This window comes from Dipodomys merriami, unplaced genomic scaffold, assembly GCF_024711535.1.
Source record: "Dipodomys merriami isolate MVZ:Mamm:240054 unplaced genomic scaffold, mDipMer1.0.p SCAF_1, whole genome shotgun sequence".
In the NCBI taxonomy this organism is placed as follows: domain Eukaryota; kingdom Metazoa; phylum Chordata; class Mammalia; order Rodentia; family Heteromyidae; genus Dipodomys; species Dipodomys merriami.
Genome location: NW_027202270.1, coordinates 63,267,340 through 63,294,565, shown reverse-complemented (window position 1 = coordinate 63,294,565; position 27,226 = coordinate 63,267,340). Strand labels below are relative to the sequence as shown.

Sequence of the window (27,226 nt, the reverse complement as noted above, 5' to 3'; positions counted from 1 at the left end):
GCGATGGATGCATGGCTCAAGCAGTGGAACACTTGTCTGGCAAGCATGAAGTCCAAGTTCAAAACCTCAATTCCCCCCCTCCCCCCACCACCACCAAAAAAAGAATGGAGGTTATTTTAGTATGCTTTGTTATACTTTAGAAAAGAATTGAGGTCTGACTTTTAGGAATGGAAGGCAAAATTTAAAAACAAAACAACAAAATGAGATGTGTATTATGTAATCAAGTGAAGCAGAGGTCCATTTAGATGGTGGAACCTAAAGGGATCCTTGAGCTGATTTTAGATCCCACTATGTCAGTTAGTTTGTTTTGTTTACAGTACTGAAGTTAGAATTCAAGGCCTTTCAGGTGCCCTACTAGTTGAAATACACCTGTGCCTTCAGCCCTTTTACTTTACTTTTCAGATAGGATCTTTAAACTTCAGCCTGTACTGTCTCTGACCACAATCTTACCTGTGGCTTCTGTGTAGCTAGGAAATGTATACCACCCATGCTCAGCCTACTGATTGAGATGGGAGTCTTACCTTTTGCCCAGGCTGGCCTTGTAATCTTTCTCTTAATCTCATTTTATGCAACTGGGATTATAGGCATGATCGACTATGTCTAGTCTGAGGTCTTTTTTTGGGGGGAGGGGGAAGGGCATAACTGGAATTTCAACTCAGGGCCTTCTGCTTGCTGGGCTAGTGGGTATCACTGAGTCACACCTTCAGCTTTATTGTTCAGTGGTTATTTTTAGGATAGGGTCTTGCTTCGTCTTGCTTTGAAACAAAAGAACCAATCATAAGAAGAAATGAGTAGGAATCAAGGGCAGAATTTAGCTTAAATGTAAGGATTTGGTTGATGTCACAAGTGACGGGAGCCCAAGAAAGAAATGGAGGCTTTAAACTTGAAGCCTGAGCAGTTGTTTGATGTACGGCATTCTATAATTGAATTTTCAGATATATATCTCAATAAAATTTCATAGAAAATTAGAGCATGCAGAGTTCAATGGAATGAATTTCTAAATTTCTTTATCCATAAAATATAGCAGCTAGGATTAGTTAACCCTAAAGTTCCTTCAGCTTGAATTGTATACAATTAAAATTCTGGTATTTTAAGTTCCATACTTGCTATACTTCTTGATAATCATGAAGTACAAATACAGGATGGAAATTTATATAAATAATGCAGTAACAGCAGAAAAGGTCAAAAGCTATGTACATATGACCATATAAAATTGTTAAGTGAAATGAACCCCAAGATAGGGACTTTGTTACTGTTATTTTAATGTACTATGTGATTTTTTTTGTTTCTTTTTTATGTTCTTCCCCCCATGGTATAACTCCTGTTGTCACTATATTTGATTCCAGTGCCCTGCATCTTGTATATACATTTTTTTTCTAATTTGGGGAGGGGAAGGGAAATAACAAAATGCTGAAATAAGGATACAGGTTGACCCATTATAACAATGGGATGTACAAGACACTATGTGGGAAAATGAGCCTTACAAGTTGGAGGAGTTGGGGAGGTGAAAGGGAAGGGACAGTAGGGAAAAACAAAGGAGGGACTAACTGCTTGATAGGAAATGTACTTATTACCTTACTCATGCTCTTTACAGTATCTTTACAATAAAAAATGAAAAAAATTAAGAACTATATTCTTAAAATACTGAAGTGAAAAACATAAGTTATGATAACCATGTCTGATTTTAGAAAAAAATTAAAATTTGAGACGCCTTACTCAAAGCAAACAATCCAAAAAAATCCTTTGTTCTGTTTGGGTCATGAATAACCTTTCCATCAAGCTACATATTAAGTAGAGTTTAAAATTAAGTTGTGATTAAAATCATCCATTAGATGCCGGTGGGTCACATCTATAATCCTGGCTAAAGAGGCTGAGATCTGATTATCAAGGTTTAAGTCAGCTCAGGAATACAAATCCATGGAGAAAACTATCTACTGGTTGCCTCTGATATTCCAGCCACAAGCTGGAACTGGTAGTGTGGCTCAAGTGGTAGAGCACCAGGTGAGGTCCTGATTTCAAACCCAAGTACTGGTATAAAAGTAAGGGGGAAAATGCCATCTCTCTGTTTTTTGTTGTTTTTTTTGGTCCAGTCACGGGCCAAACTCTGAACTCTGGGCCTGGGCGCTGTCCCTCAGCTCTTCACCTCAAGGCTAGCACTCTTACCACTTGAGCCACAGTGCCACTTCCAGCTTTTTTTTTTTTTTTTTTCTGCGTATGTGGTGCTGAGGAATGGAACCCAGGGCCTCATGCATGCAAGGCAAGCGCTCTACCACTGAGCCACCTTCCCAGCCCTATTTTTTTTAAGTAAGCATTTCTTGCAACCCAAAACACTGAGATTCCATCTCACTGCAGTCAGAATGAATGGTTGTCAAAGATATTAACAATAAATGCTAGTCAGGATGTGGGGAAGAAGGGATTCTAATACATTGTTGGTGGGAATGTAAACTAGTACAGCCACTATGGCAATCAGTATGGAGATTCTTCCAAAAACTAGAAATACAACTACTTTATGATCCAGAAATAACATTCGTGGGCATTAATCCCAAGACATCATGAGACAGGATACAATATACCCATGTTCATTGTAGCACTATTCACAATATCCAAGTTATAGAAATGGCCCAGATGCTCTACAATGGATAAGTGGATTAAGAAACTATTATATACGGGATATATATGGAATCAAATTTTATTCAGCCACCAGGAAGAATAGAATTTTGCTATTTGCAGGGACATGGATGGACCAGAAAAATATCATACTAAGCACACTAGACCCAGATTGACCAATGATACATGTTTTTCTCATATATGGATTGCAGACACAAAACACAACCCCCAGGTGAACATATACACAGGGACATAAGCATATACCTGATTAAGCAGACCAAGTTACAGTATATGGTGTAAACCTTCTGAGCAATTTTCAAACAGTTAAAAGTAATGAGTATCAGAAAGGTGAACTGTTTGGAATGGGGGAATAGTGGGAAGAGCAGCTGAATGGAAAAATGGATGAAATAGTCATAATACTCAATGTACATATTTGAAAAAGACAGTGGGAAACTTCTTGATGTGACCAGTGGGGGAACCGGTAGAGGGAGGATGACGGAAGAGGTGATTCTGATCAAGATGCTCATGTTGAATTGTAATCCCTTGTACAACCATTTGTAGATTAAAAATAGGATTTTTATTAAACAAAGAAAAAAATCCATTGAACAAAGTCACTGGTAGTTGTTTTTATCCTAAGATTTCTTACTGCAAAAGACTCACTAGTGAAAGATGAATCTTAGCTTACAATACTATGAAAACAAGTAGAGCTGAGCACCATTAGCCTATGCCTTAGTTGCTTGGAAGGTTGAGAATATGAGGATCAGGTTCTAGGCCAGCCCAAGCAGAAAAATACACCAGACTCCCATCTCCACAAAAGTTGGGTGTGGTGGTGCAACAGTCATGCTAGGACAACAGAAAGGCTTAAGTAAGGCTTCCTGCCTGAGCAGGAAGATACACCCCATCTTAAAAATAAGCAAAGCAGGGCTGGGAAGGTGGATCAGTGGTAGTTTGCCTTGCATGCATGAGGCCCTGGGTTCAATTCCTCAGTACCACATAAGCAGAAAAAGCCGGAGGTTTTTTTTTTTTTTAGTCAGTTATGGGGCTTGAACTCGGCCTAGGTGCTGTCCCTCAATTCTTCAGCTTAAGACAAGCGCTCTACTACTTGAGCCACAGTGCCACTTCCAAGCTGGAGCTTTTTGAGCTGTGGCTCAAGTGGTAGAACGCTAGCCTTGAGCTGAAGAGCTGAGGGACAGCCCCCAGGCCCAGAGTTCAGGATCCATGACCAGCATTAAAAAAAAAAAAAAAAAAAAAATTAAAGCTAGCAAGGCATGGTGGCTCATGCCTGTAATCCTAGTATCTCAGGAGGTTGAGATCTGAGAATCACAGTTCAGGAAAGCCTGTCAGACTCTTATCTCCAATAAACCACTAGAAAACTGGAAGTGGCATTATGAGCTCAAATCCCTGAGGTCAAACCTCCATACTAAAAAAACAAAGAAAAGACGACAAAAACTAAATTAACAAAAGGCACTTCTGAGACATTATGTAGCTGGTAGCTGAGAGTTAGTTTTAACTGAAAATAGAATTATATTTGCCTGTGTCAATTAAGGGCTAAAGAATAAATTTTTTGTGTGTTTAAGAATGAGATTCATAGGCTTTTATACATAGTGATGTACTATTTCTATCTATTCTCTTTTCCTGCCCACATATTAATTCAAAGAAAGATCAAGTTGGTACCAAAATGTTTAACAGATAATTAAGACAAATTCCCCAAAGTCTACAGTAAATTTATAGTTCTCAACTGCGTTTGTTAAAAGCTTGAAAATTACTATATCTCTGCTAAAAACCCTTAAGAACTATATTCTTAAAATACTGCAGTGAAAAACACAAGTTATAACCACATGTATGATTTATTTTTGGGAAAAATAATTAAAACTAAGGTTTTTGCAATAATGTAGAGAATTAACAATAAGACATCATATGCTGATTACATGTTAATTCTACATTCTTTAGAATGTGGGTAAATTTAACATGTATTCACTGAAATGAATGATTAACACTTGAGATTTTAAAATCTCAAGTCACTTGCAAATGTTGTAAATCCTTAAATGTTGAAATAAATACCTAAAAATAAGTGTATTTGAAACATAGAAGTCTGACTGTGTTTATATAGCTCAATTCATTGCACACAAACAGTACTGCTAACATAATGACATTACTGCTAGTTTCCACTTAATTTCTTCATAATATGGCTGTCTGGTGTTGCATTAGTGAAGATACTTCCTACAACCACGTGGGTTCCCCAGAGGCTATGACGGATCACTTTACAGCAGCCAAGATCATCAACAGAGAATCCTAAATGTCGGTAGCGTTCATCAGTTTCAAAAAGAGTATTGTTTGTATATGGTCCAAAAAACTAGACAAAAATAAATATTTATATTAGTAATAATGTTCATAAAGTACAACATATATATTTTTAGTATTCCAGATATTTACAAAATTAAATAAATAAAAGATTGCAAGCAATTATTAATCTGTCCTAACATCACTTCTTCCATACCTGTATACTCTCGGTATGTATAGTAAATTATCTAGCAAGTTTCCTTTTTATCTAAAAGTAAATCCAAAACATTACACAGCCTGTAAAAGCAAGTAATTTAAATAATCATCGATGATGATTCAAATTTATCATTTTCAAAACATAAAAAACTAAAGCCCAGAGCAAAAGCTTTCTATTCCTAGTCTATCCATATTTGTAGTTGACTTTGTGACGTAGTAGTGCATATTTTAATCTTAAAATCTGAAATATGAGCCAAGAGTTGGTGGTTCATATAATCTTAGTTACTCATGAGAAAGATCCATAGGATCATGATTTTAAGCCTTTCAAGGCAGAAATATCTATTGAAATTTTTGTCTCTAAAATAACCAGGAAAAAGCACAGCTAGCATCATGGCTTAAGTGGTAGAATGCCAGGTAAGTAAGCACACTAAGTAAACACTACTATCAGAAAAAAGAAGATTTAAGTTTTTACTGTATTACTACTTATAACTGAAAGACACTAAGGATATAATTATGTTATTTTCCTCCAAGTATGTTACATTAAATGTTAACTTATAAATGTTAATTTCTACAGTCATTTCTCTATTTTTTATTATTCAGTTTCACTTTTGAAAATTAGTAACTTTCTTAAAGAAACTAGAGTAGAACACATTAATTTCTAATTTTCATGATTTGAAGCCAGTCAAGGAAGAAGTGTACATGAATTATAAATAGTAAACATACTAATTCAATGAAGTCAAAACTGTATCTTGTCAGGTAAAAATTATATCCATTATTTTTAGTAGAAAAGGTAAGTGTTAGAAAAAAGGCAATGTGACAGATGTCCTTCAGAAACTGTGAAAGCAACTGACTGACTCAGTATTCCTTGGGATAAAATTATGAGATTTAGTTCTTAAAAGTCTTAAGCTTTTATGAATGAATAAATCAATCACTTTGATTTTCTTACAATCTGACTTTCAAAATGCATTTAAATACTCACTGCCAAACCAGATGATGGATCAATAAAGTCAGCCCAATAGCCTTCAGCTCGAAGAGCATAGCAAATTTCTTTAGCACCATTAATGAACTGCATTTAAGAAAGATATAAATAATATTTAATAGAGTATCATTATAAACTATTTTATATTAAGTTATCTTTTGCTTTAGACAGTAAGATTCATATAAAATAAAGAAATTATAAACTACCTTGTAAAGTCATAAAATTTTTACCATTTCAAAAAAATAAGTTAATGGTTTAATTTTTAAGTCCAAATTCTGTATTTTTCTCCCACATTTCCTACTTTATGAAATATGAAATCTCTCCTGTATTAACTCTTAAATTTGTCATAAGTGATAAAGTATAGCTGCTATGTTGTATCATTATGAATATTAAGTAACAAAGGAAAAACAATATAATGAAGAGATCTGAACCAATGATTACTTTAAAAGAAAGTTGCTTAATGTAGAGGTGGGAGAGAAGGGATGGTAGGGGGAAAACAAAGGAGGCGGCAAAAATGCTCAAAGGAAATGTACTCATTACCTTGCTCATGTAACTGTAACCCCTCTGTACAGCATTTTTACAATAAAAAAATGTACAAAAAAAAAGGCAAAAAAACCCTGTGTACTCTCATCCAAGTACTAACCAGGCCTGATCCTGCTTAGCTTCTGAGATCAAATGAGATCTGGCATGTTCAGGGGGGATATGGCCGTTAACAATGCTTGACAAAAAATGTACTCATTGCCTTACTCATGTAACAGTAACCCCTCTGTAGAGCATCTTTACAATAAAATACAATTAAAAAACAAACTGTGTCCTTATTTGTGTGTCCTTTAAAACACACAGCCAATGGCACATCTGTAATTCACTAAACTGGGAATGGAGCTCAGCAGCATGGTACTAGTCTAACTATGGTCCTGGGTTAGCTAACACCAGCATAGGAGAGAATAACTGAACCAGATACACAGGGTAGCAGTGTAGAGGGGTACTATCTTAATTTCTACGAGGTTTGTATTAGCTTTTTCAGCAGTGTAAGTTGTGTAAAGACAGTAACAATATTAAGTCTAGGTTACAAGGCTGGAAAAAAATGATCACATGAATGTTTAAAAACAAGGGCACAGTTCTGCTTATGTAACAAGTACTGAACTTACTATTTAAAACAACAAAATCATCCTAGTGAAAATATAAAACTGATTAAAAATTTAAGGCAATAATTTTTTTTTTTTTTTTTCTGGTCGTGGGGCCTGAACTCTGGGCCTGGGCGCTGTCCCTCAGCTCTTCAGCTCAAGGCTAGCGCTCCACCACTTGAGCCTCAGTCCCACTTCCGGCTTTTTCTGCTTATGTGGTGCTGAGGAATCGAACCCAGGGCCTCATGCATGCAAGGCAAGCACTCTACCACTGAGCCACCTTCTCAAACCCCTAAGGCAATAATTTTAGGCCCTGAAAAATAGACAAGAACAATTTTTTGAGAAGCAAGGGAACAAATGAATTAATATCCACATTTGCTCTAGCTTTTTCTCTTGGTACATTTTCTTGTCAAAGTAAAGACAAAGAAGTAACCCAAGCATAGTGTGTGAGTAATACCAAAGCATTTGGAATTTCTGAGAGAATACTGGAAGAAAGGGAGATGCAGAAAGGTTAAAAAGCCTACATAAAGCATTCACCTTAATTCCTTAGTAAAAGGTTACAAGGAAGAAGCAAGATGCTGAAAGGCTTAGCCCAGCAGGCAAAGGTGTGAGAACTGAAGTACTAGGAAAAACAGATTTCTGGCTCATTCTTCAGCTGAGACATCTAAAGTTCAGTATTTAGGAATGCATATATTCTAATTAATGTATATTATCTTTCTATGTATGTACACTATATTTGAGAAATTATAGAATTAGAACATATAAACATATGTAATAATATTAACAATCTATATTGTACATAATTAATATATTGTATATAACATATACTTATGCTCATTCTATTTTTATCTTCTTTAGTGTTTTTTTTTTTCTTTTTCTGGTATCAGAGTTTGAACTCAGGGCACTGTATACTTGCTCAGCTGGCCGCTTGCTTGTGCAGCAAGTGCTATATACCACTTGAGTCATATCTCCAGACTGGCATTTTGCTTGCTACTTTTGCAGATGGAGTTTTATCAACTTTGCCTACACTGGCTTTGAACCATGATCCTCCGTATCTCATACTTCTAAATAGCTAGGATAGCTCTTCAGCCCTTTTCTATCTAAACAGCAAAGGACTTTTGGTTGGATCATGGAATACTCATTCTACTTTAGATTAGGTTAGATTTTTAAACTGTTTTATCTGAAGTTATCTCCCTATCTTATACCCCACTTTAACATACTGCAATCATACTTACTATATATAGAAATAGGAAGTCTAAGTTATGGGAGTACATTTCTAACTAAGAGCTGGGTGTTTGTCACAGGATACCAACTGATTGCACCATAAGGTAAGCTCAAAGCTGTAACCATAGATCTTACTATTTCTATATATAAATACTACCTTCTCTGTTTACATGGCAGGGTGGAACTCTATAAATTTATTAAAGCTCTGCAGGCTAACTCATTCCTAAAGCATTCTTTGCTCAAAAAAAATTGTTAAATTTGTCTGAAGTTTTTCTTTTTACAAAACTAAATTTATTGTAGTTGTTGCAAATTAAACGCTGTCCCTCTTAAGAGATTTTTGCTATGGATATGAGTACTTAATGATAACTTATTTTCTCCCAATACCTACTTTAAAATGAAGATATTAAACATTAAACTAAAACTATTCTCTAGGTTAATGCCCATATTTACTACCTCACTTATTGCTATACTTTATTAATCCAAGTATTAATACTTTATTAATCCAATTATAGTAACAAATAATACGTATCAATTAAGAACATATGTACCATACCCAAAATTACAAGGCCAAGTGCAGAAAACTCATTTACAAAGCTGAATTAAAAGAATACCAAGTTACTCAAGAACCAGTTTCTCCTTTAAATTTCTGTTCAACAACAGCAATACTGACATCTGCTGGAAAAAGTTATTTTAAGTTTAAACCCTAATACTTAAAATAGGTGCTTGGAAAAGAATTTAGTAGTGCTTCCAAAATAATCATCAACACAATTCAATGGAAATATTTTTTCTTTCATAGAACCTGTTAACTGTCATTTTTTAATCTCAAGATAAAACATGATGTCATTTCAGAGCCCTACAATTTGCTACAGAAAACTGACTGTGAACCATACTAGAGTCAGAATCAAATCATCAAAAATTAGTACTACGCAATGCAGAAGTGAGAGCTTTACAGCAGTTCAATACCAGTGGTGAAAAGTATATATTTACCAAACATTATTTTTATTGTAAGTAAAACTGTTTATTGTTATTAAATTGCAATTGCACCTTCTGATCTCACTTAAAATGAGGAAAAATGTAGTATGCCTCAATAAATTCCTTGCCAAAGAGTATATGACTAACATGCTTATGAATGTTAAATACACGAAATTTCTTAGCCCTGTGAAGCTCTTAAGTGCCAAATCATTCTCATAGAATACAGAATAGGTAAATTAAAAAATATTATTATAAACAGAACCTTTAAACCAAAGAAAATACATAATAAAAATACACGATAATAGAATAAAATACATAATAATTCCTAATATTCTACAAGGAAATCATTAAAGGAGAATTTCAACTCAGGTTATTTGCTAAAGTGCCTGCCCATGTGAGTTATTAATAATCTGTCACATAAGCAGAGGAATACTACTTTCTATTTTATAAAGAAATTAATATAATCTAGTCTCAATTCTAAAGAGAAATAATTACATGATTTTAAATCACTAGGCTTTAAATTATCATTAAACATTCTCCAGATTGATAAAGAGAATGCTAAAATTTAGGGTAAACTAGGGTAACAGCATATAACTTAGGATAATCTTTATGGTAGGCAAATGATACTTTTAGTAATTCTCTGAATAAAATCATATGTAACAATGATATTCATTGCTGTGTTGCAGGTAATAGCAAAGGGTTGATCTTCAACCTATAGCTCACAAAGTAAATTTTAAAATAAATTGTATGGAAAGGTGTCAAAATGAATGTTTATGTTAAAAACAAAGGACAAAATTATTCTTTTCTTCTAGCAATAGTTGGTAATGGGGAACAAACTAGGGCATTATGCCTGTACTACCACTTGAACCACATCATGTACCCAGGATATTTTGCTTGTTTATTTTTCAGGTAGAGTTTGGCCTGGTGCTTATTAGCCTTGAATCATCTGTCTTCTGTGTAGCTGAGATTACAGGTGTGTGCCACTATGTCCAGCCTCAGGACTATATATTACTACTGTACTGTTTACTGTTACAACTTATTTCTTTTTTTTTTTTATTGTGAAAATACCGTATAGAGGGGTTATAATTACATGGGCAAGATAATGAGTACATTTCTTATCAAGCATTGTAGCCTCCTCCTTTGTTTCCCCTTCCCATCCCATCATCCGCCCCCACCCCCCAAAGTTGTAAAGTTCGTTTTTGACATAACGACTGGTACATCTCATTGTTCCAATGGGTCCACCTGTATCCCTATTTAAATGATTTGTTTTTTTCCCTTCCCCTCTACAAATTATAACAACATCAAATACAGTGAAAGCAGGGGCTATACTGTGGGGGAGGGACATACAAAGCAACAAAGAAATAATCTTATGTGTTAGAAACAATCACATGAAAGAAAAAAACATTTGAATACATATCTTAGGGTTCATTTCCCTAACATCAACTTATCTGACCTTTTCTGCTTGTCTCAGACATATACTAGTAATTTCAAAGGGAAACCATGGGACCTATGTTTCTTTGGGCCTGGCCAACTTATTTCTTAGAGTTGGTTGGGCTAATGTTTGAAAGATTCCTAATATGCTGTAAAGTTGCAGAGAAGAGATAAAAGGTCAAGGGAAGAAGGAATGAGGGAAAGAAAGAAAAGAAAAAGAGAAAAAGGAGGTGAGGGAAGGAAGGCATGATACGGTTTAGAAAAATCCAGGAAATTAATGAACAGAATTTAAGTTCTTCAAGGATACTGAAAACAAACAAATGTAGCATATTAAACTGTCAACTCAGAAAAGATGTAAGTTGTATAGTACTGAAATACTTCACAGAATTAAGGCTGGAAAGACATTCATCATTTTTTTTATTTATTTGCCAGTCTTGGGGCTTGAGCTCAGGGCCTGTGCACTGTCCCCGAGCTTCTTTTGCTCAAGGCTAGCACTCTACCACTTGAGCCGCAGCACCACTTCTGGCTTTTTCTGTATATGTGGTATGGAGGAATCAAACCCAGGGTTTCATGCATGCTAGGCAAGCACTCTACCACTAAGCCACCTTCCCAGCCCGACATTCATCATTTTAATAGTTTAATAGTATGTAAATAGAATCATAAAACTAAGTAAGCAAATTGGAAGAATAACCTTTTCTAGCAGCATTTCTCTTTCAACTTCTACCTCTTCACTCCAAACAGTCATATCATTCTTAGTTTTCTGAGTTACAGTTAGAATCATTAGTTTGCTATTGGCCACTTCCGGAAACAGTGATTCAAAATCTGAAAATAAGAATAAAAATCTCAAAAAGAAAATAATTTGATTTTTAGAAAGATACAAAAGTCATGAAAATAGGTTCTTCAGAAAAAAATTATGATTAAGTTAAACTACTGCAGTACTAGGTTATTTTTATAAATTCACTTTGTATTTGAAAGGAGTGAAACAAACTTAGTTTTGTTCACTTCTAGTTCTGGATGAGCTGAAATAATACTGCTATCAATTCTAAAGAGTAAGGCAGTATTATTGCTGTTAATATAATTTAGAAATAAATTTGTTCTGACTTTTCTTTGTACTATATTTATGAGCTCATGGTATTATAAATATAGGATTAGAAATTATTCAAGTTTTAGGGAAAAGGTCATTAGGGTTCTACTATTCTTTTTTTTTTTTTTTGGTCGGTCGTGGGGCTTGAACTCTGGGCCTGGACGCTGTCCCTCAGCTCTTCAGCTCAAGGTGAGTGCTCTACCACTTGAGCTACAACACCACTTCCGGTTTTCTGGAGGTTTATTGGAGATAGGAGTCTCACGGTCTCTCCTGCCCGGGCTGGCTTTGAACTGCGATCCTCAGATCTCAGCTTCCTGAGTAGCTAGGATTACAGGCGTGAGCCACCAGCGGCCCGGCGGGTTCTACTATTCTTATCTAATTGGAACATGAGATCAAAGATTGGATACACGTGAAAGCTTTTATCTTTGAAATACAATCATTAATGGCCAAAGCATTAAACTAAGCATTAATGTACAGAACATTATGATTACTATTATAGAATAACCAATTCAACATATTAAGAATTAATATAATCTAACACATGTCTAATGTCTCATACAGAAAGTATACCTCTTCGCAGCAATTCTGGACATGTTTGGATTGCACACTCAACTCTGGCACTTTCAAAATAAGTTTCTGCACTGTTAATTTCTTGTTCAATAGGTGTGTCATTACCCTATAGGGAAGAAGGACAAAAGTAAACAAAATCTAGAATCCAAATAAAATGTTAAGAATTTACCTTAGTACACTAGAAAAATAATTCTCATTGAGGTACTGTTTTCTACTATGCTTACAAAGTTTTGATGAATATTAGGAGATAGCTCTAAAGAAATCTTAAACAAAACAGAACACACAACATATCAACATCCTGAACAGAAATTTGCTAAGAAAATAGTTTAAATACTATAATTATAATACTATAATTATGCCTTATAGTTGGAACCTCTTCTGCTATTTTGCCATATTATCCAATTATGTTTTATGCTGTAATCTATAAAATCGGAATAATAACATTAACTTCCAAAATAACAAAGGCTTATTAGGGAACTTTGACTAGAGTAAGCACTATAAAATTTAAAAAAAATAAAATTTGGTCTTCATTCTCAGTGTATCAAAAGTAGTAGAAAAAATAATAAAAGAAATAAATGCAACTCAATATGAAAAATGCTAAAGTTAAGAAGGTGCTAGTCACATAGATAAGGAAGAAATTTGCTTTACAAGAAAATCAAGAAAAGGTTGAAAGGGTATTATCTGAAGTGTATATTAATGTGTGTTTAATAAGTAAATGATAAAATAGAAGCAAAAAATTCAGAAGGGAAAATAGTCCAGCAAATGATAAAATAGTGGAAAGGCTTATGCTGGCAATTATTATTCAATTTTTCATATAAAAAAGCTCAGGAAAGGTCCTAACATTTTGGCAGAGACCAACCCTTGAACCCACATTATTTTCATTCCATAATTATCATGCCACACACAGTACCTATAAAAAAAGGAGGTAAAATAAAAGACCACTTGATCCCATGGTTTCCCTTATTTGCAATAACGAGTATATTCTGAGACAAGTAGAAAAGGTCAGATAAATTGATGTCAGGCTAAATGAACCCCAAGATAAGGACTCAAGTGGTCTCAAGTGGTTTTTCTTTCTTGCTATTGTTTCTAACATATTTACAAGGTGATTTTTTTGTTGTTTTGTATGTTACTCCCCCCCCCCGTATTTGATGTTGGTATAATTTGGGGAGGGGAAGGGAAGAAACAAATTATTTAAATAGGGATACAGGTGGACCCATTGCAACATGAGATGTACAAGTTGTTATGTCGAAAAACAAACTTTACAACTTGGGGGGGGGATGGGAAGGGGAAACAAAGCAGGAGGCAACAATGCTTGATAAGAAATGTACTCATTACCTTGCTCATGTAATTGTAACCCCTCTGTACAATATTTTCACAATAAAAAAACATATTAAAAAAAAAGTCCATTTGAACTCTGGCAGACAATTAAAAGGATGCTAATAATTTTGAAGCAATTCAGAAACAGGCAACATGATCTTGACTCTATTTGTGGGACTACAGTAATATAAATATATATTTCTATATAAGTATAAATTCTTTAATAACTAGTTGTTTGAAATATAAATTATTTCTGTGTTGCAGGATATTAAGTTTGCTTTTAAAGTAGAAATTATAATTTGTCTATGGGCTTAATTCCAGACAACTTGATATTTCCGTAGGCATTTAAAAACTTAAGAAAATTTTGAGGTCTCTAAAATTGTGTAGATGATTGCAAACTAAAAGAAAAGCCCAAGAAATATATTACTTAAAAAAAAAAAAAAAAAAACCACTATTTCTGAGGGCTTGGGAGAGTGTACTTTCCTGTCTGGGCTAGCTTCAAACTGGGATCCTTAGATAATGTAAAATTAATAAAGACACATATTTAACAATTTACCTGAAATTCATTCACATATTGTGCCATCACAAACTCATGTCTTTCGGTGGATAATGGCTCTGCTAGAACATCGGGCAAAGTTTTATGAACCTGGCTTTTCTTCTGTAACGCAGTCCCATTGAGGTGGCAATCAAAACCTATGTTTCCTGGAAGCTGGAATCTTTGATCCTGAGGTCCAAATGGTCCCATAGTTTCATCAGGCCATACTGTTCTAGAGCCTGAAGAGAAGCAACTAAATGAATCATTTTCTTCTCAACAGTACGTTGGCAGACTGAACAAATAAAGCTCTTACAATTTTTTTAACCTAACATGTGTATCTGTGAAATCTATTTTCTTATATGAGAATAAGCTTTATGTTGTTTCCAAAACTAGTTGCTTTAAATCAATCAGTTGTTGGCTCAAGGGAAGTCCAATACTAGGGGTATCAATAAAATAGTGGTTAATATATGAGGTATTTGATAGTCATTAGAAAAATTACAGTAAAACTTTATGTGCTGATACTGAGTCTAGGAAATAGGGCATTATGAGAAAAAGTGAAGCCAAAGAATAGCATGAATACCATAATCGTTTTACATTCTTTTTATTTTTCCAAGTATGGGGATTTTGAATTCAGGTCCTTATGACTGCTTTGCTCGCTTGCCTGGCTGGCACTCTACATTTGAGCCATGTCTCAGCTCAGTTTTTTTGTGGTTAATTAGAGATGAGACTTATAGACTTTTTGCACAGGCTGGCTTTAAACCACAACCCTCTGGATTTCAGCCTCCAAAGTAGCTAGGATTATGTGCATGAGCCACGCGGGCACACCACACAGTGCCTACATTTTTAAATTTGTTGTCTTTTGTTTTCAGATTGGATCTTGCTTTGAAGTTCAGACTGGTTTGAAACTTGTTATGTAGCTCAAACTAGCCTTAAACTCAAAATCCTCCTGCCTCAGCCTTCCAAGTTCTGGGATTATAGGTGCATACCACTGTATCCAACTTACATCCTTATATTCACATATTCCTATTTTAAAAAGAAAGATCTAAAAAGAAAGACACCAGACTTAAAAGTAGTTATCCAGTTCCCCTCAGGAAAGGGCATTCAGCTATTCAGCTCTTCAAAGGCTGGTGGATTTATTTCGGGGATCTTGTGCCTCCCCAATGTCTGTATCCAGTCTCTTGATGGAAGCCTCTGACTTCCATGTGGTATTCAGTTTACTTGTGGCATAGTTGGTTTCTTAAATGAATTTGTTTGAGCAGGCAGAAAGAAGCTCTGCCTCACAGGCATGGGAACTTTGTGATCCTCCTTCCCAGACTAGTTCAGTGGGAGGGTAATCTGCTTTGAGTCTCACACAGGAGGAAGGTGGCTATTTTCTACAGCTTGGAGTCCCTGAGAGGGAGCTGGAGGTGGGGGGGGGGGGGGGGGGGAAGGGTTGGCCTGTCTGGAATCATGGCTTTTCCCTGAGGTGCTAGTTCCTAAGATACTCTTATGGCCCAGACTGGAGCTACTCTCAGGTTTTTGCAGTATCCAGTTTTGAATTTCTTTTTTTTTTAGCTCCTGAAGCCAAGATACTCACTAAACAATATACTGGAAATGATATGTATAACTTGGGGGGAGGGGAAGTTGGGGAGGAGGAAAAGAGGGAGAAAATTAGGAAAGGGGTAACAAGCTAGATAAAAAATGTAATCAATACCTTATTTATGTAACAGTAACCCCCCTACACCTCACCTTGACAATAAAATTTTTAAGAGAACGAATAAAAAACTCCTTCAGAGGTCTACCTGAAAGGAACTAATTGGAACTACAAAAACAAAATTTAAAAAAGCTAGGAGAAAAATATTGGGTATTACATGCAATGATGCTGTGTTTACCAGCTACATTAATTAAATGGACAATAAATATAAAAGAGAAAAAATCCATATTAATTATTTACAAAAAAATAAAATTAAAACATCTTGTTATAAAAAAATCTAAAGATTCAGAAAATAAGGTAGAAAATTAGTTTTATTATTCAGAGTGTAATACTTGGAGTGGTTTAGAGAATGGAAGTGACATTACTTGGGCATGAAATAATTATTTAATACCCTACCAGAATGGAATGACTAAAAATGGCAATAGCTACCTCATTGGGAGCTCACTGAGCACCACCATAGTCCTCCTCAACATACAATATAAATATTCTCTTCATAGTAATATGCACCACTTACCAATCATACAACTCTTTGCTGGTCAACTTTGACAAGGTCTCAAACATGAACACACTACCTCAATGCCTTTCAAGATTCAGTAACAACTACAATGAAGATCAAGATTTTATATTTTGAGGAAGGTCTCGGATGATACTGATAAAGACCATGTTGGGTAACAAAGCTTTAGTCACAATGATTGGCTGAAATTTTATAAATCTGTTAGTATTTGAACAATGTTTTAAAGGCCACGTGGAACTAACAGTTTCAGGTATTTATAGTGAATATGAGACATTTTTATATGCTTACCATGGATCCAGTGGGATTTCTCTTTTGTGAAAGCCCTGTTCCTGTTTGTGTCTTGGTTTTCTAGCACTGTCTCTTTCTTACTGATGTATAAAATTTATATATTCAAAATAATCACATATTCTTTGTGCCAGTACAGAGGCTTGAACTCAGAGCCAGGGTGCTGTCCTTTAGCGTTTTCACTCAAGGGTGGTACTCTTCTACTTCAGCTACACCTCTACTTCTGGCTTTTTGTTGGTTAATTATAGGTAAGAGTCTCATGGACTTTTCTGCCAGGGATGCACTAGAATCAAGATCTTCAGATCTCAGATTCTCAAGTAGCTAGGATTACAGATGTGAGTCACCAGATCCTTATATACATTCACTTGGCTCCGTACATATTCTGAGTAACAAATTTTTCATTTCTGTATATAGTTAAGTCTTCACGTGATGAAATTTGGTAGGAAGAAGGCTGGGCACTGTTGGCTCACACTTGTATTTCTAACCATTTGACAGGCTGAGATCTGAGGATGATGGTTCAAATCCAGACTGAGCAGGAAATTCTGCAAGACTTACCTACAATTAACCCCCAGAAAACTGGAAGTAGCACTGTGGCTCAAAGTGGTAAAGTGGTAGCCTTAAGCAAAAGAGCTCAGGGAGAGTGCCCAGGCCCTGAGTTAAAGTCTTACAACTGACCAAAAAGAAAAAAACAAAAGGGGGAGAAAAATAAAAAATACTGTTATAAAAAAATTGAGAAAATTATTTTGAAATACGTAAAGCAATGATATCTTTTACTTACATATATCAGGAGGTGAAGTGGCCACATGAGATTCATCAGAACCTGAGGATCCTGCAGTTGAAAAGGCTTTTGGATTAACAACTCTTCTAACTAGAGAGCAAAAGCCTGGGAGATAGGAAACCAGTCTGGCTCTGTTACAGAGCACCTGAGAATGACAGAAAGATTAAGATTATGTATTTTGGGAAATGTTATGGTTTCTGACAAATCTTTACACTGTGGTGTACCTTTTAAGATAGACATTTGTTCAACCTACACTGAACACTGACAAGCATTATGAATAATAAAAAAAAGTAAATGTCTTCAGAATCAAAAGTCACTTATGTTGAGACATGACAATGGAGACAATGAGAAAGGGAAGTCTTCAAGTATATTTGCCTAAGAGGAGTTGCTATAAGACTCTGCCAAACCCCCAAGCTGGCAATAAGGTCACTGAAATCCTGCAAAAATACTTTTATGAGAATGGCTAATCAGCAACTGTTTGTTCAGCCCTAGAACAATAGTACTCTTGTTATTGATCCTAGGATAACTGGATCAAAATAATTTGTGTAACCTTCCTCATCTTGCCTTTAAAAACCCTTGCCCTTCCTTTGCCTTTCCAGGTATGCCTAAAGTACTCTCCTTTGCTCCCATAAAGCACCATCCTTTGTACAACACTTTCTTATTCTGAATAAATTCTTGTTTGGAAGACTCTACCATTCATTTGATGTTGACAATTCAAATAATAAACCAAACTAGTAGCAGCTTAATCTGGGTAAGAGTTTATATCTTTTCTAATAAAGGCCAGGATTCCAAAACACTACACAGGAAGAAGAATCTGTAAGTAGAGCACAGCAACTAAGATTCTGTATCCTTAAAACACACTACTTACAAAGCTTGTTGCTTGAAAATCTGCTTATTTTCAAATCCATTTTTTCTTTTAAAATTAAATGTGCTTATAATCTCCCATATTATTATTTTTATAGTATTATTATTTAGAATGCTCACATTCCTTCACCCTAACACATTATTTTGTAGTGTGTCTTCACAACATAGATGGTGTCATCCCATCTATGAAAATTCACTCAACGATTGTAACTTGAGAGTTACAATACATTATAAATATATTCCCCAAACTGAAAAGTTTGCCTAGTCTCTAAAGCAAATGTTTGCCTAGTCTCTAAAGCACGGGCACTTTTTACTCTTAGTATGTATGTTAACTAAATTGTTGAGACCCATGTATCTGCTTATCCTGATATTACATGCACTGCAAATTCTGGAAAAAAAATTAACAGAATAAATGAGCTAATTTATTCACTTGTATCAAAACAATGCCAGTCCACAAATCAGTACTCTATTTCAACTGAGTTACCTCTTTTGACAATACCACATGCTTCTTTTACAACACTGTCTTTCTGTGTAGAATACAGCTAGGTAAAAATTCACCTCACAATTTGGCCCGTACTAGTCGTCTATTCTTATGACTTGTCTGCATCATCATATATTCATACTCTTACCAATTACAGTAATAGCACTTTGTAACTCGTTGCCACATCAGTCTTCCTGCATGAAATTCCAACTGAATCTATATCATGTTAAAAGCAAGCAAACAAAAACCCTCAAAAAAAAAAAAAAAAAACAAAACCCAAAGTCTAAATTGCTGAGCTTGGTATTCAAGGCATTCCATTCTTGGCTCTCCCTTCACAACCCAACCTCACAATTTTTTTTTCCCCCCATCTTACTAGGGTCATTTTTAAAAGGGACTGGGAGGGGACTTCTTCAAATCCACTTTCCTGTCCTCCCCACCCACCCGCGATCATCTAAAATCCCCACTCATCTTTCGAAACTCAGGTGGAGTAACCCCAAACTCCCACTCTCTTTTTTTTTTCCTTATGACTCCAAACCTTCATGGTCCCTTCGGCCCTTCCGGAAACACACGGATCACGACCTGCACGGAAGCTTTCGGGAACGTGCACAGCAACAACCAATTAAGTGACACCTTGCAGGTCTTTCCCACAGGTGTCGGTATCTCCCTTTCCCGTACGAGGTCCGTGGGGCAGGACGTGTCACCACGCGGGTGTACACTCGGGGGTGCGTGTCAGAGGGGACTGTCGGGTTCGGAGGGGCACTTTCGACACCGAAACTACCAAGTCTTTCACCAAAGGAGACTGGGGGTGGGGGGGGGGAGTGCTGGAAACTGGCGGAAAACACTCACGTTCAAGAGCAAGCTCTGCACAGACACACGGGTTTGAAGGGGACGTGTGCACAGCACGGCCCCGTCCGGGCGCCAACGCCCCCGGCCCCGGCCCCAACGGCCCGCCCCCGGCCCGCTCCGGGACCGCCGTACTCACATGGGCCATTTCCGGCGGCGAAGACCGAGCCGAAACCACCCCTGCGGCAAAGGCTTCCTGCGAAAGGACGAAGCACCACCGGCGGTGAGGGACTCGGGCTCGGCCGACGGCGGGGACGCGTCCCGGGTCCGCGTCCGTCGTCCCCGCCCACTCCCCCGCCCTTCCACCCTCCTCCCCCGCCGCCCGCCACAGCCGGGTCCTCGCGACCCCGGGGTCAAAGCGGATGTTTCCACAGCTTCCGGGAAGACAGCGTGGGAGGCCTCGCGACGGGAGCTTCGTAGGGATCCAGGTCTTACCGTGAGCTAGGACCCGACCACAGGCCAATTCCGAGAGGCTTCCGCGGGCGGTAACCATCCGTACCGATCACCACCGCCGCGGCCTCCGGCTGCCCCGCGACTTCACTCTTCCCACCGCCAAAATGGCGGCGCCGAAAGCCCGCGGGCTGCGCCAGGGTTGGACGCTGCCAGGCAGAACCAGCTGCTCCAGAGCGCGTCGATGCGCAGGATCGCGGAACCGGCGCTGCGCACGCGCCTCACGTACGCACACCGGTGAGAGCCGCCGCCCCAGGCCGGTGCCCACGTCCTGGCGGGCCGAAGGTGGTGTGGGGCCCCTCGTAAGCCTTTCCGATTGCCTCCCGGACAGCGCCTCCTGCGCCTTGAGTGATTGCTGTTCATTTCTCAGGAGTCTCTGGTTTCCAGCACAAGGCACTTAACTCCCTGGACAGTGCCGAACTCAGTAGGCTCCGTAAACACAACCGGATGACCTGTTTGTAAATACCATATTATTTAAAGTTAATGCATTTTAAAAGATAGACACTGAAGTTATTTATACTAAATCAGATTTCCTTAGTTTTTGACTTTCATGTCCTTTTAGGCTTCCAGGGTTTGCATCATATGAGTCCACATCACCTCCATATGAGTCCGTATCACCTCCAGCTCCTCTAGACTGTGACAATTATTCAGGCCTACTTGGCTTTTCATAATTTGGATCTTTTAAAGACGTACTCTTCAGGTATTTTGTTGAATTTCCCTCCATCGGTTTTCATAATGCATCACCAGGCCATTTTTTGGGGGGAGGGTCTATTTGACCTCAAGGGCAAGTACTGTGAACTTGACTTACCACTGTTGATCTTGACTCAGTGTTTGCCAGGTTTCTACACCATGAGTTCTTCTTTCCCTACGTGGTGTCACTATGTGCAGCCCAAGCTGAAAGAGTGAAAAGTTACACTCCGAAGTTTTTAAAGGGCAAGTGTCTTCATAAGTTGGGGTTCTGCATGAGAAATTTGTTCACCTCAATTTGTTTTCACTTCTGTTTGTATGTGGTTGTGGGTGTTAGGTTTACATTTCCATTCTTTAAGTTTTTTCATTGTGAAAATACTGTACAAAGGGATTACAATCACATGAGCAAGGTAATGAGTACATTTCTTATCCAGCATTGTTGCCTTCTCATTTGTTTTCCCCCTAATCCAATACTGTATTTTGTTTTTCAAATTGTTTCGGTCATTGAGAATTTTTAATTGGAGTTCTGTCTTTTTGACACATGTTCACAATTTTTTTTTCTTTTGTATCTCTTATTTTACTTAAGTGTTTCTTTAATATCTGACACTACAAGATACTTCAAGATGAGGTTTATTTCCTGCCCTAGGTCCAGGTTCAGAATTAGCCACTTTCCCAAAGAGCCATTAGTTTTTAAAAACATGTGTGTATTCATCTACATATATATACATACTTGTATATATAATCTTTTAAGTTTGTACAAGTTGTATAAACTCATTAAGTATGGGCTCTTCTCTATAACCAGAGTAAGAAACGTGGCTTCTTTCATCATCCATCCAGTTACTCAACTCTTCAGTTCACTTTACACATATAGTGAGTTCAGAACTGGTAACCCATGTTAACTATATATGTATAGTGGGTACCAGTTATGTCTGTGGGAAACAATTATAGCAGCTAGAGTACAATGCTTACACAAACTTCGAGCTTAATCAGGTCAATGATCTCACCCCCTTCAATGAGATTATTTTATACTTTTATTATACAGTTGAGAGGGTTGCTGTTGTTTTACTGCAGCCTATGTTCTACCCTGATACACTTTGAGCTACTAACAACAAAAATCTTCACACTGTCATGTGTATCTCATTAGAGTGTCATTTGGAACACTTTGCTACTCCAGTTAAAATCCCTTTTGTTTCATCTGTCAGGCTCTGTCACCTCCCCAAACACCTGACAATCACTGATCTATTGGCTGTGTTTTCGATATTCTATAATGTCATAAAATGGAATTAATATTTAGCAATGCTAGACTGACTTTTTTCATTTACCATCTTTGTTTTTAATGTGGTTTTGAAAAGCTTATTCTTGTCTTATTCCTGAATCGTATTCTAATGTATGGATATTTCATTGTTTATTTTTACCTATTAAAGAAGTTTTGGTTTCGTATACTTTTTGGTGACTGAGAATAAAGCTGCTTTAATTTGTATGAAAGTTTTCTGTGGCCATTCCAAATTAGTTGGATAATACCGTGGAGCATAATTACTGGCAATTGGATTTTTATAAGATGTAGAAGTAGCTCTGTTAGATATTTTGAGAATTTCCCTGACAAACATATAAACTGTTAATGAATCGTCTTTTATGTTGGTAACATGGAGTACACATCATTTTACCTTTGGGCAGTTAGTACCATTAGTAATGTCCAAATGGGGACTTTGCAAATCATATACTATTTGAAATCTCTTCCAGCATGAATACTGAATCCTGAATATACAAGAATATCTTTGAATGTTTTAGGTAAAAATATGCAGGAAATGAGATTCTTTGACTCTTAGGAAGTATCATCTAGCATTTTAAAAATTCTCATTCTCAGGAAATTGCCTGTCCCAAACACCTTTTTTTTATATTTAGTTTTTCTTTTTTTTCTCTATGGCAAGAATCATTTGGTTACTATTAAGATACAAAAACAAAAATTTCTTATTTCAAATTGACTTTTTTTTTTTTTTTTGGTCGGTCATGGGTCTTGAACTCTGGGCCTGGGTGCTGTCCCTGAGCTCTTTAGCCCAAGGTAAATGGTACACCACTTGAGCCACAGTGCCACTTCCGGTTTTGTGATGGTTAATTGGAGCTAAGAGTCTCATGGACTTTCCTGCCCGGGCTGGCTTTGAACTGCAATCCTCAGATCTCAGCCTCCTGAGTAGCTAGGATTAAAGGCATGAGCCACTGATGCCTGCTCAAACTGTCATTCTTAAACTGCTCAGATCTCAGCCTCCTGAGTAGCTAGGATTACAGGCATGAGCCACTGGTGCCTGGCTCAAATTGTCATTCTTAAACTGCTCAGATCTCAGCCTCCTGAGTAGCTAGGATTACAGGCATGAGCCACTGGTGCCTGGCTCAAATTGTCATTCTTAAACTGCTCAGATCTCAGCCTCCTGAGTAGCTAGGATTACAGGCATGAGCCACTGGTGCCTGGCTCAAATTGTCATTCTTAAACTGCTTTTTGGTGCTGAAAATGTATGCCTCTAAAGTTGCATACATTTTTATTTATGCCATTATATCTGACTTACATCATCATACTTAAGCTGAGATTTGAAATCAAAGAAGTACTGTATTAGATAAACTGAAGACAGCCAAGGAAGAGGAAAGAAACTTTTCTTCTGAGACTTACAGTCCCTAGTGGAAGTCTTGAGTTCAATAAGATTAAAGTATGTGGAAATGCTCTGAAAAAGTTGGTGGTTTTGGGCTTTTGCATTGCAATCATTAGTAATGTGAAAGGAACTTTTTGATTTTAGAAGTGAAGTTTAGATTCAAGTTAAGTAACTGGATGAAAGATGAAGGGAGCCAAGGAGCTAAGAACCCATACTTAGTGGGTTTGTACAACTTGTACAAACTTAAAAGATGATGTATACAAAAGATTATTTGATAATTAAAAGATTTTTTCAGCTCTCTTTCCTCCTCTACTCCCTCCTCCCCCCTGCGCTCTCTCTCTCTCTCTCTCTCTCTCTCTCTCTCTCTCTCTCTCTCTCTCTCTCTCTCTCTCTCTCTCTCTCTCTCTCTCTCTCTCTCTCTCTCTCTCGACGCTTAAGTTTTCTGCACCGTGAATCCAACTGTGCCAAGCCTGGGCTCCCAAGAACCAATCTTGAGTGCCAACCGGGTACCGGGACACCGGCTCCGCCGAGGCTGGCCGAGGCAGCTGGCCCCGTTTCGCCCGAGCGTGGACATGGAGCTCCAGGGAGGGCGCGTCGGGGGCGCTGGCGACGCCAGGCCCGAGTAGCTCTTTCATGGAGCCTGGTCAGAGCGGTCCCTGCTCTCCGTCTCTGGATTCGCCTCTAGTCCAGCCTGTGCGGCTTCTGATGCTGAGAACGCTCCTTGCTCTGTAAAGTGGATGACAGGTGGATCTATGTTTCTGAAGGAACAAAGACTCAGAGAAGGCACCGCCAAGGAAGTTTGAGACGCAAGAGGATGCAGGCTGCGTGCTGGTACGTGCTTCTCCTCCTGCAGCCCACAGTCTACTTGGCCAGACATGACATTCCAAGGATCAGTGAATCATGGTGGAAGAGGAATTCGACAGGCTTGAAAACATACTGTTTTTTTTTTTTTCTTTCCTGTTCTATTTGATTTTGAGCAGAAAAACAAGTGTTTGATTTTTCTATTACCCATAACATTGTACATGCAAATACACAAAACTATATTAATCACAAGAAGAAATAAAATTTGATTTTATGAGCCATAAAAAAAAAAGATTTTTTCAATTTGTCTAATAAAAGACACCAGTTTGAAGACCTAAGTCACCTCTGCTTATGCTTTTTTAGAAAGTTAGTATGCCATAATACCATAGTTGTATAGATATGAGGCTCATTTAACATAGATTGGCTTAGATTCTTAAACTGGTATTTCTAGATGGATCATGTTGGACAAATCTCTTAGTCTTTTTATGCTTTAGTGCTGTACTTTGCTCACTTCTACAGTGAACATAATAGTATCTACTAGAGAACTTGTGAAGATTAAATAAATTAATACAAAGCCAACCTTATGTCTAAATAGTCTTTCACATATACACACACAAACGTGTGCGCACACACATGCACACACAGTGTGGGGTGGTACACAGAAAACTTCGGAGAAGAAACTACAAAAACTGAGTTTTGAAATAATTCACAGCTCTCTATTTTCTTGTAGCCCAAAATTCCTAGTTGAATCATAAGTATAAGCTTTTTCAGAATGTGAACCATGTGTTATTATTTTAGCTTTTGATAGAAAAATCATCTGTCAGAGCCAAGTAAGAGAAAGAAGTCAGTGATAACAATATGGCAGGTGGTTGGCCATGAGAACTAATGTATTGGAGGTGATGCTTGAACAGTGTTTTGAAATATGAGGTGTTTGGCAAATGCTAAGAGGAGATGTAGCAGGTTGGGGAAGTTTCAGACAATGAAAACAGCATAAATAGAGCTATGGAATCTAAAACTGTGGGTGTTTGGGAGAGTCAGAACTACATTGAGGATTGAGATGAAGATTGTAGAGCAGAATGTAAAGTAATACAGAAGTAATGAGAAGCAAATGAGAAGATTTAAGCAGTCATGGCATTATTGTATTTGTGTCTTTGAAATTATCTCTGGATACAGTACAGAGAATAGATTAGAAAGTAGGATAATACAATTGGGTCAAATGAGTTGGCAAACTTGTAACTATGAGTAAGAAGAAAAGAGGTTGAAGTTAAGGATGAATAAAGTGAGCAGTGGATATAGCATAGCCATATTAGATGAGAAAAAGTGGACAGGTTGAAGATGATTCCTACATTTTTTGGATCAAGGTACTTTCTAAATACTTACTATCACTTAGATTGAGAATTCACAATATTAATATTTTTGGATATATTCTATATGGAAGGCATTTTTAAGCATTTCCCATGACCTTTTTAATTCCTCATAATAATGCAGAAAATGGAGACACTAATATCATAAGTGGAGAATGTAAAACCTAAAAAGGTTAAGTATACTACTGAGCTTCAAGGCTATATTTAAATCTAGGTCTACTTGGTTTAAAAATGGTGCTTTCTCCCCTTCCCTAGGATAACTGCTTAATTAAGAGAATAGGTTTATAAAGAAAGACAATGAGTTTGATGTGGATACATAAAATGCTTTATGGAAATTCATGTGGAATTTTCCAATTGTTGAAAGCAGACCTATTGCTCAGGAAGGTCATTAACACATGGATAACAGGAAAGCCACAGGAACCTCTTGAGAGGCTTTAAGGAGTAGGTAAAAGGTTTGTGAAATGAAGATCCTGAAATGGCCGTGAATGTGTGTGTCTCTAAGTAGATCCATTTTCTCCTTTGGCGGAAGGTGCCTAGTTTCTTCAGATCCTCCAATGAGTCTAGTTCCATGAAAAGATCAAGGGCCATTTGTAAGGTCCATTCCTGGATGGCTAGCAGACTCCACCCTCCTCGCAGCAAAGTCTCCACCCAGTACCTGCTGTTACCTAGGCCACTGGGACACCTGGAAGAGGTCACATCTGCATCCGCTGAGGTCACATCTTTTTTGTTTTTTTAGGTCTTTCGGTGTATTTTCTTTCTTTCTTTTTTTTTTTTTTTGTGAACACACTGTACAGAGGGGTTACAATTACATGGGCAGGTTAATGCATACATTTCTTATCAAGCATTGCAGCCTCCTTTCCCCGCCCATACCCTAGATAAGGCCTAGCACAGGCCCAGGCTCTCTCTCTGTTCGTTTCTAGCTCTCTGCTCTCTCACTGCTCTATTCTAGCTCTCTCTGCTACCTATCTCCCTTACTGTTCTTTTCTAGCTCTCTCTGCTTTCTCTCTGCTCTAGCTCTTTCCTCTCTCTTTCCCTTCTCTCTCTCTTTCCCAGGCCTTTCCCAGCCACGTGGAGTGCCAACCTTGCCTGGTCCCAGCAGGTCTACTGAATAAACCTACCCCTTACCTGAATAGTACGTGCCTGGTGCAGTTCTTACTCCGATACCTCTTTTTAAAAACCTAACACCATTATTATTGGAGAGTATCAAAGAAAAGGGCGAAAGTTAACACTGTAGGAAATAAAGGGTTACAGAAGAAGTTCTATAACAGAGTGATAGAAAGTGGGGGGAGGGAGAAATTCTAAATATCAAGAAGGTAACTGTACAATATTATTAGATAGAACACAGAAGTTTAATGAGGACCAAAAAGTCTTTACTCTTTGATAGGGCAATATTAACTTGGCTGAAGGAGTTTTACTATAGTAATTGGGCATAGAATTTTGGTTACTGTGATATTCAAAAGGTGAAGCATCAACTTTTGAGGACAGTGA

At 37.4% G+C, this 27,226-nt stretch overlaps 1 protein-coding gene across 2 annotated transcripts; it reads right to left on the bottom strand.

Moving 5' to 3' along the window:
- Positions 1-2,673: 2,673 nt before the first annotated feature.
- Mmadhc (metabolism of cobalamin associated D) lies at positions 2,674-20,330 on the bottom strand. Of its 2 annotated transcripts, XM_070023479.1 has the most exons (8): positions 20,233-20,330; positions 19,937-19,993; positions 17,610-17,754; positions 14,361-14,578; positions 12,488-12,593; positions 11,525-11,655; positions 6,083-6,169; positions 2,674-4,960 (listed from the first exon to the last, which is right to left on the bottom strand). In XM_070023479.1, the coding sequence occupies exons 2-8, from the start codon at positions 19,943-19,945 to the stop codon at positions 4,766-4,768; spliced, it is 891 nt and encodes a 296-aa protein (XP_069879580.1). In that variant the 5' UTR covers positions 19,946-19,993; positions 20,233-20,330; the 3' UTR covers positions 2,674-4,765. The 2 variants fall into 2 exon arrangements, with proteins under 2 accessions (XP_069879580.1, XP_069879584.1); XM_070023483.1 differs by lacking the exon at positions 20,233-20,330 and having other exon boundaries at positions 19,937-20,048.
- Positions 20,331-27,226: the final 6,896 nt, after the last annotated feature.

Coding starts and splice junctions, on each gene's coding strand:
- Mmadhc (XM_070023479.1), bottom strand. Junction 14,579..17,609: donor CACTTCACCTCCTGATATAT/GTAAGTAAAAGA, acceptor GCTTCTCTTCAG/GCTCTAGAACAGTATGGCCT. Junction 12,594..14,360: donor AATATGTGAATGAATTTCAG/GTAAATTGTTAA, acceptor TCTTCCCTATAG/GGTAATGACACACCTATTGA.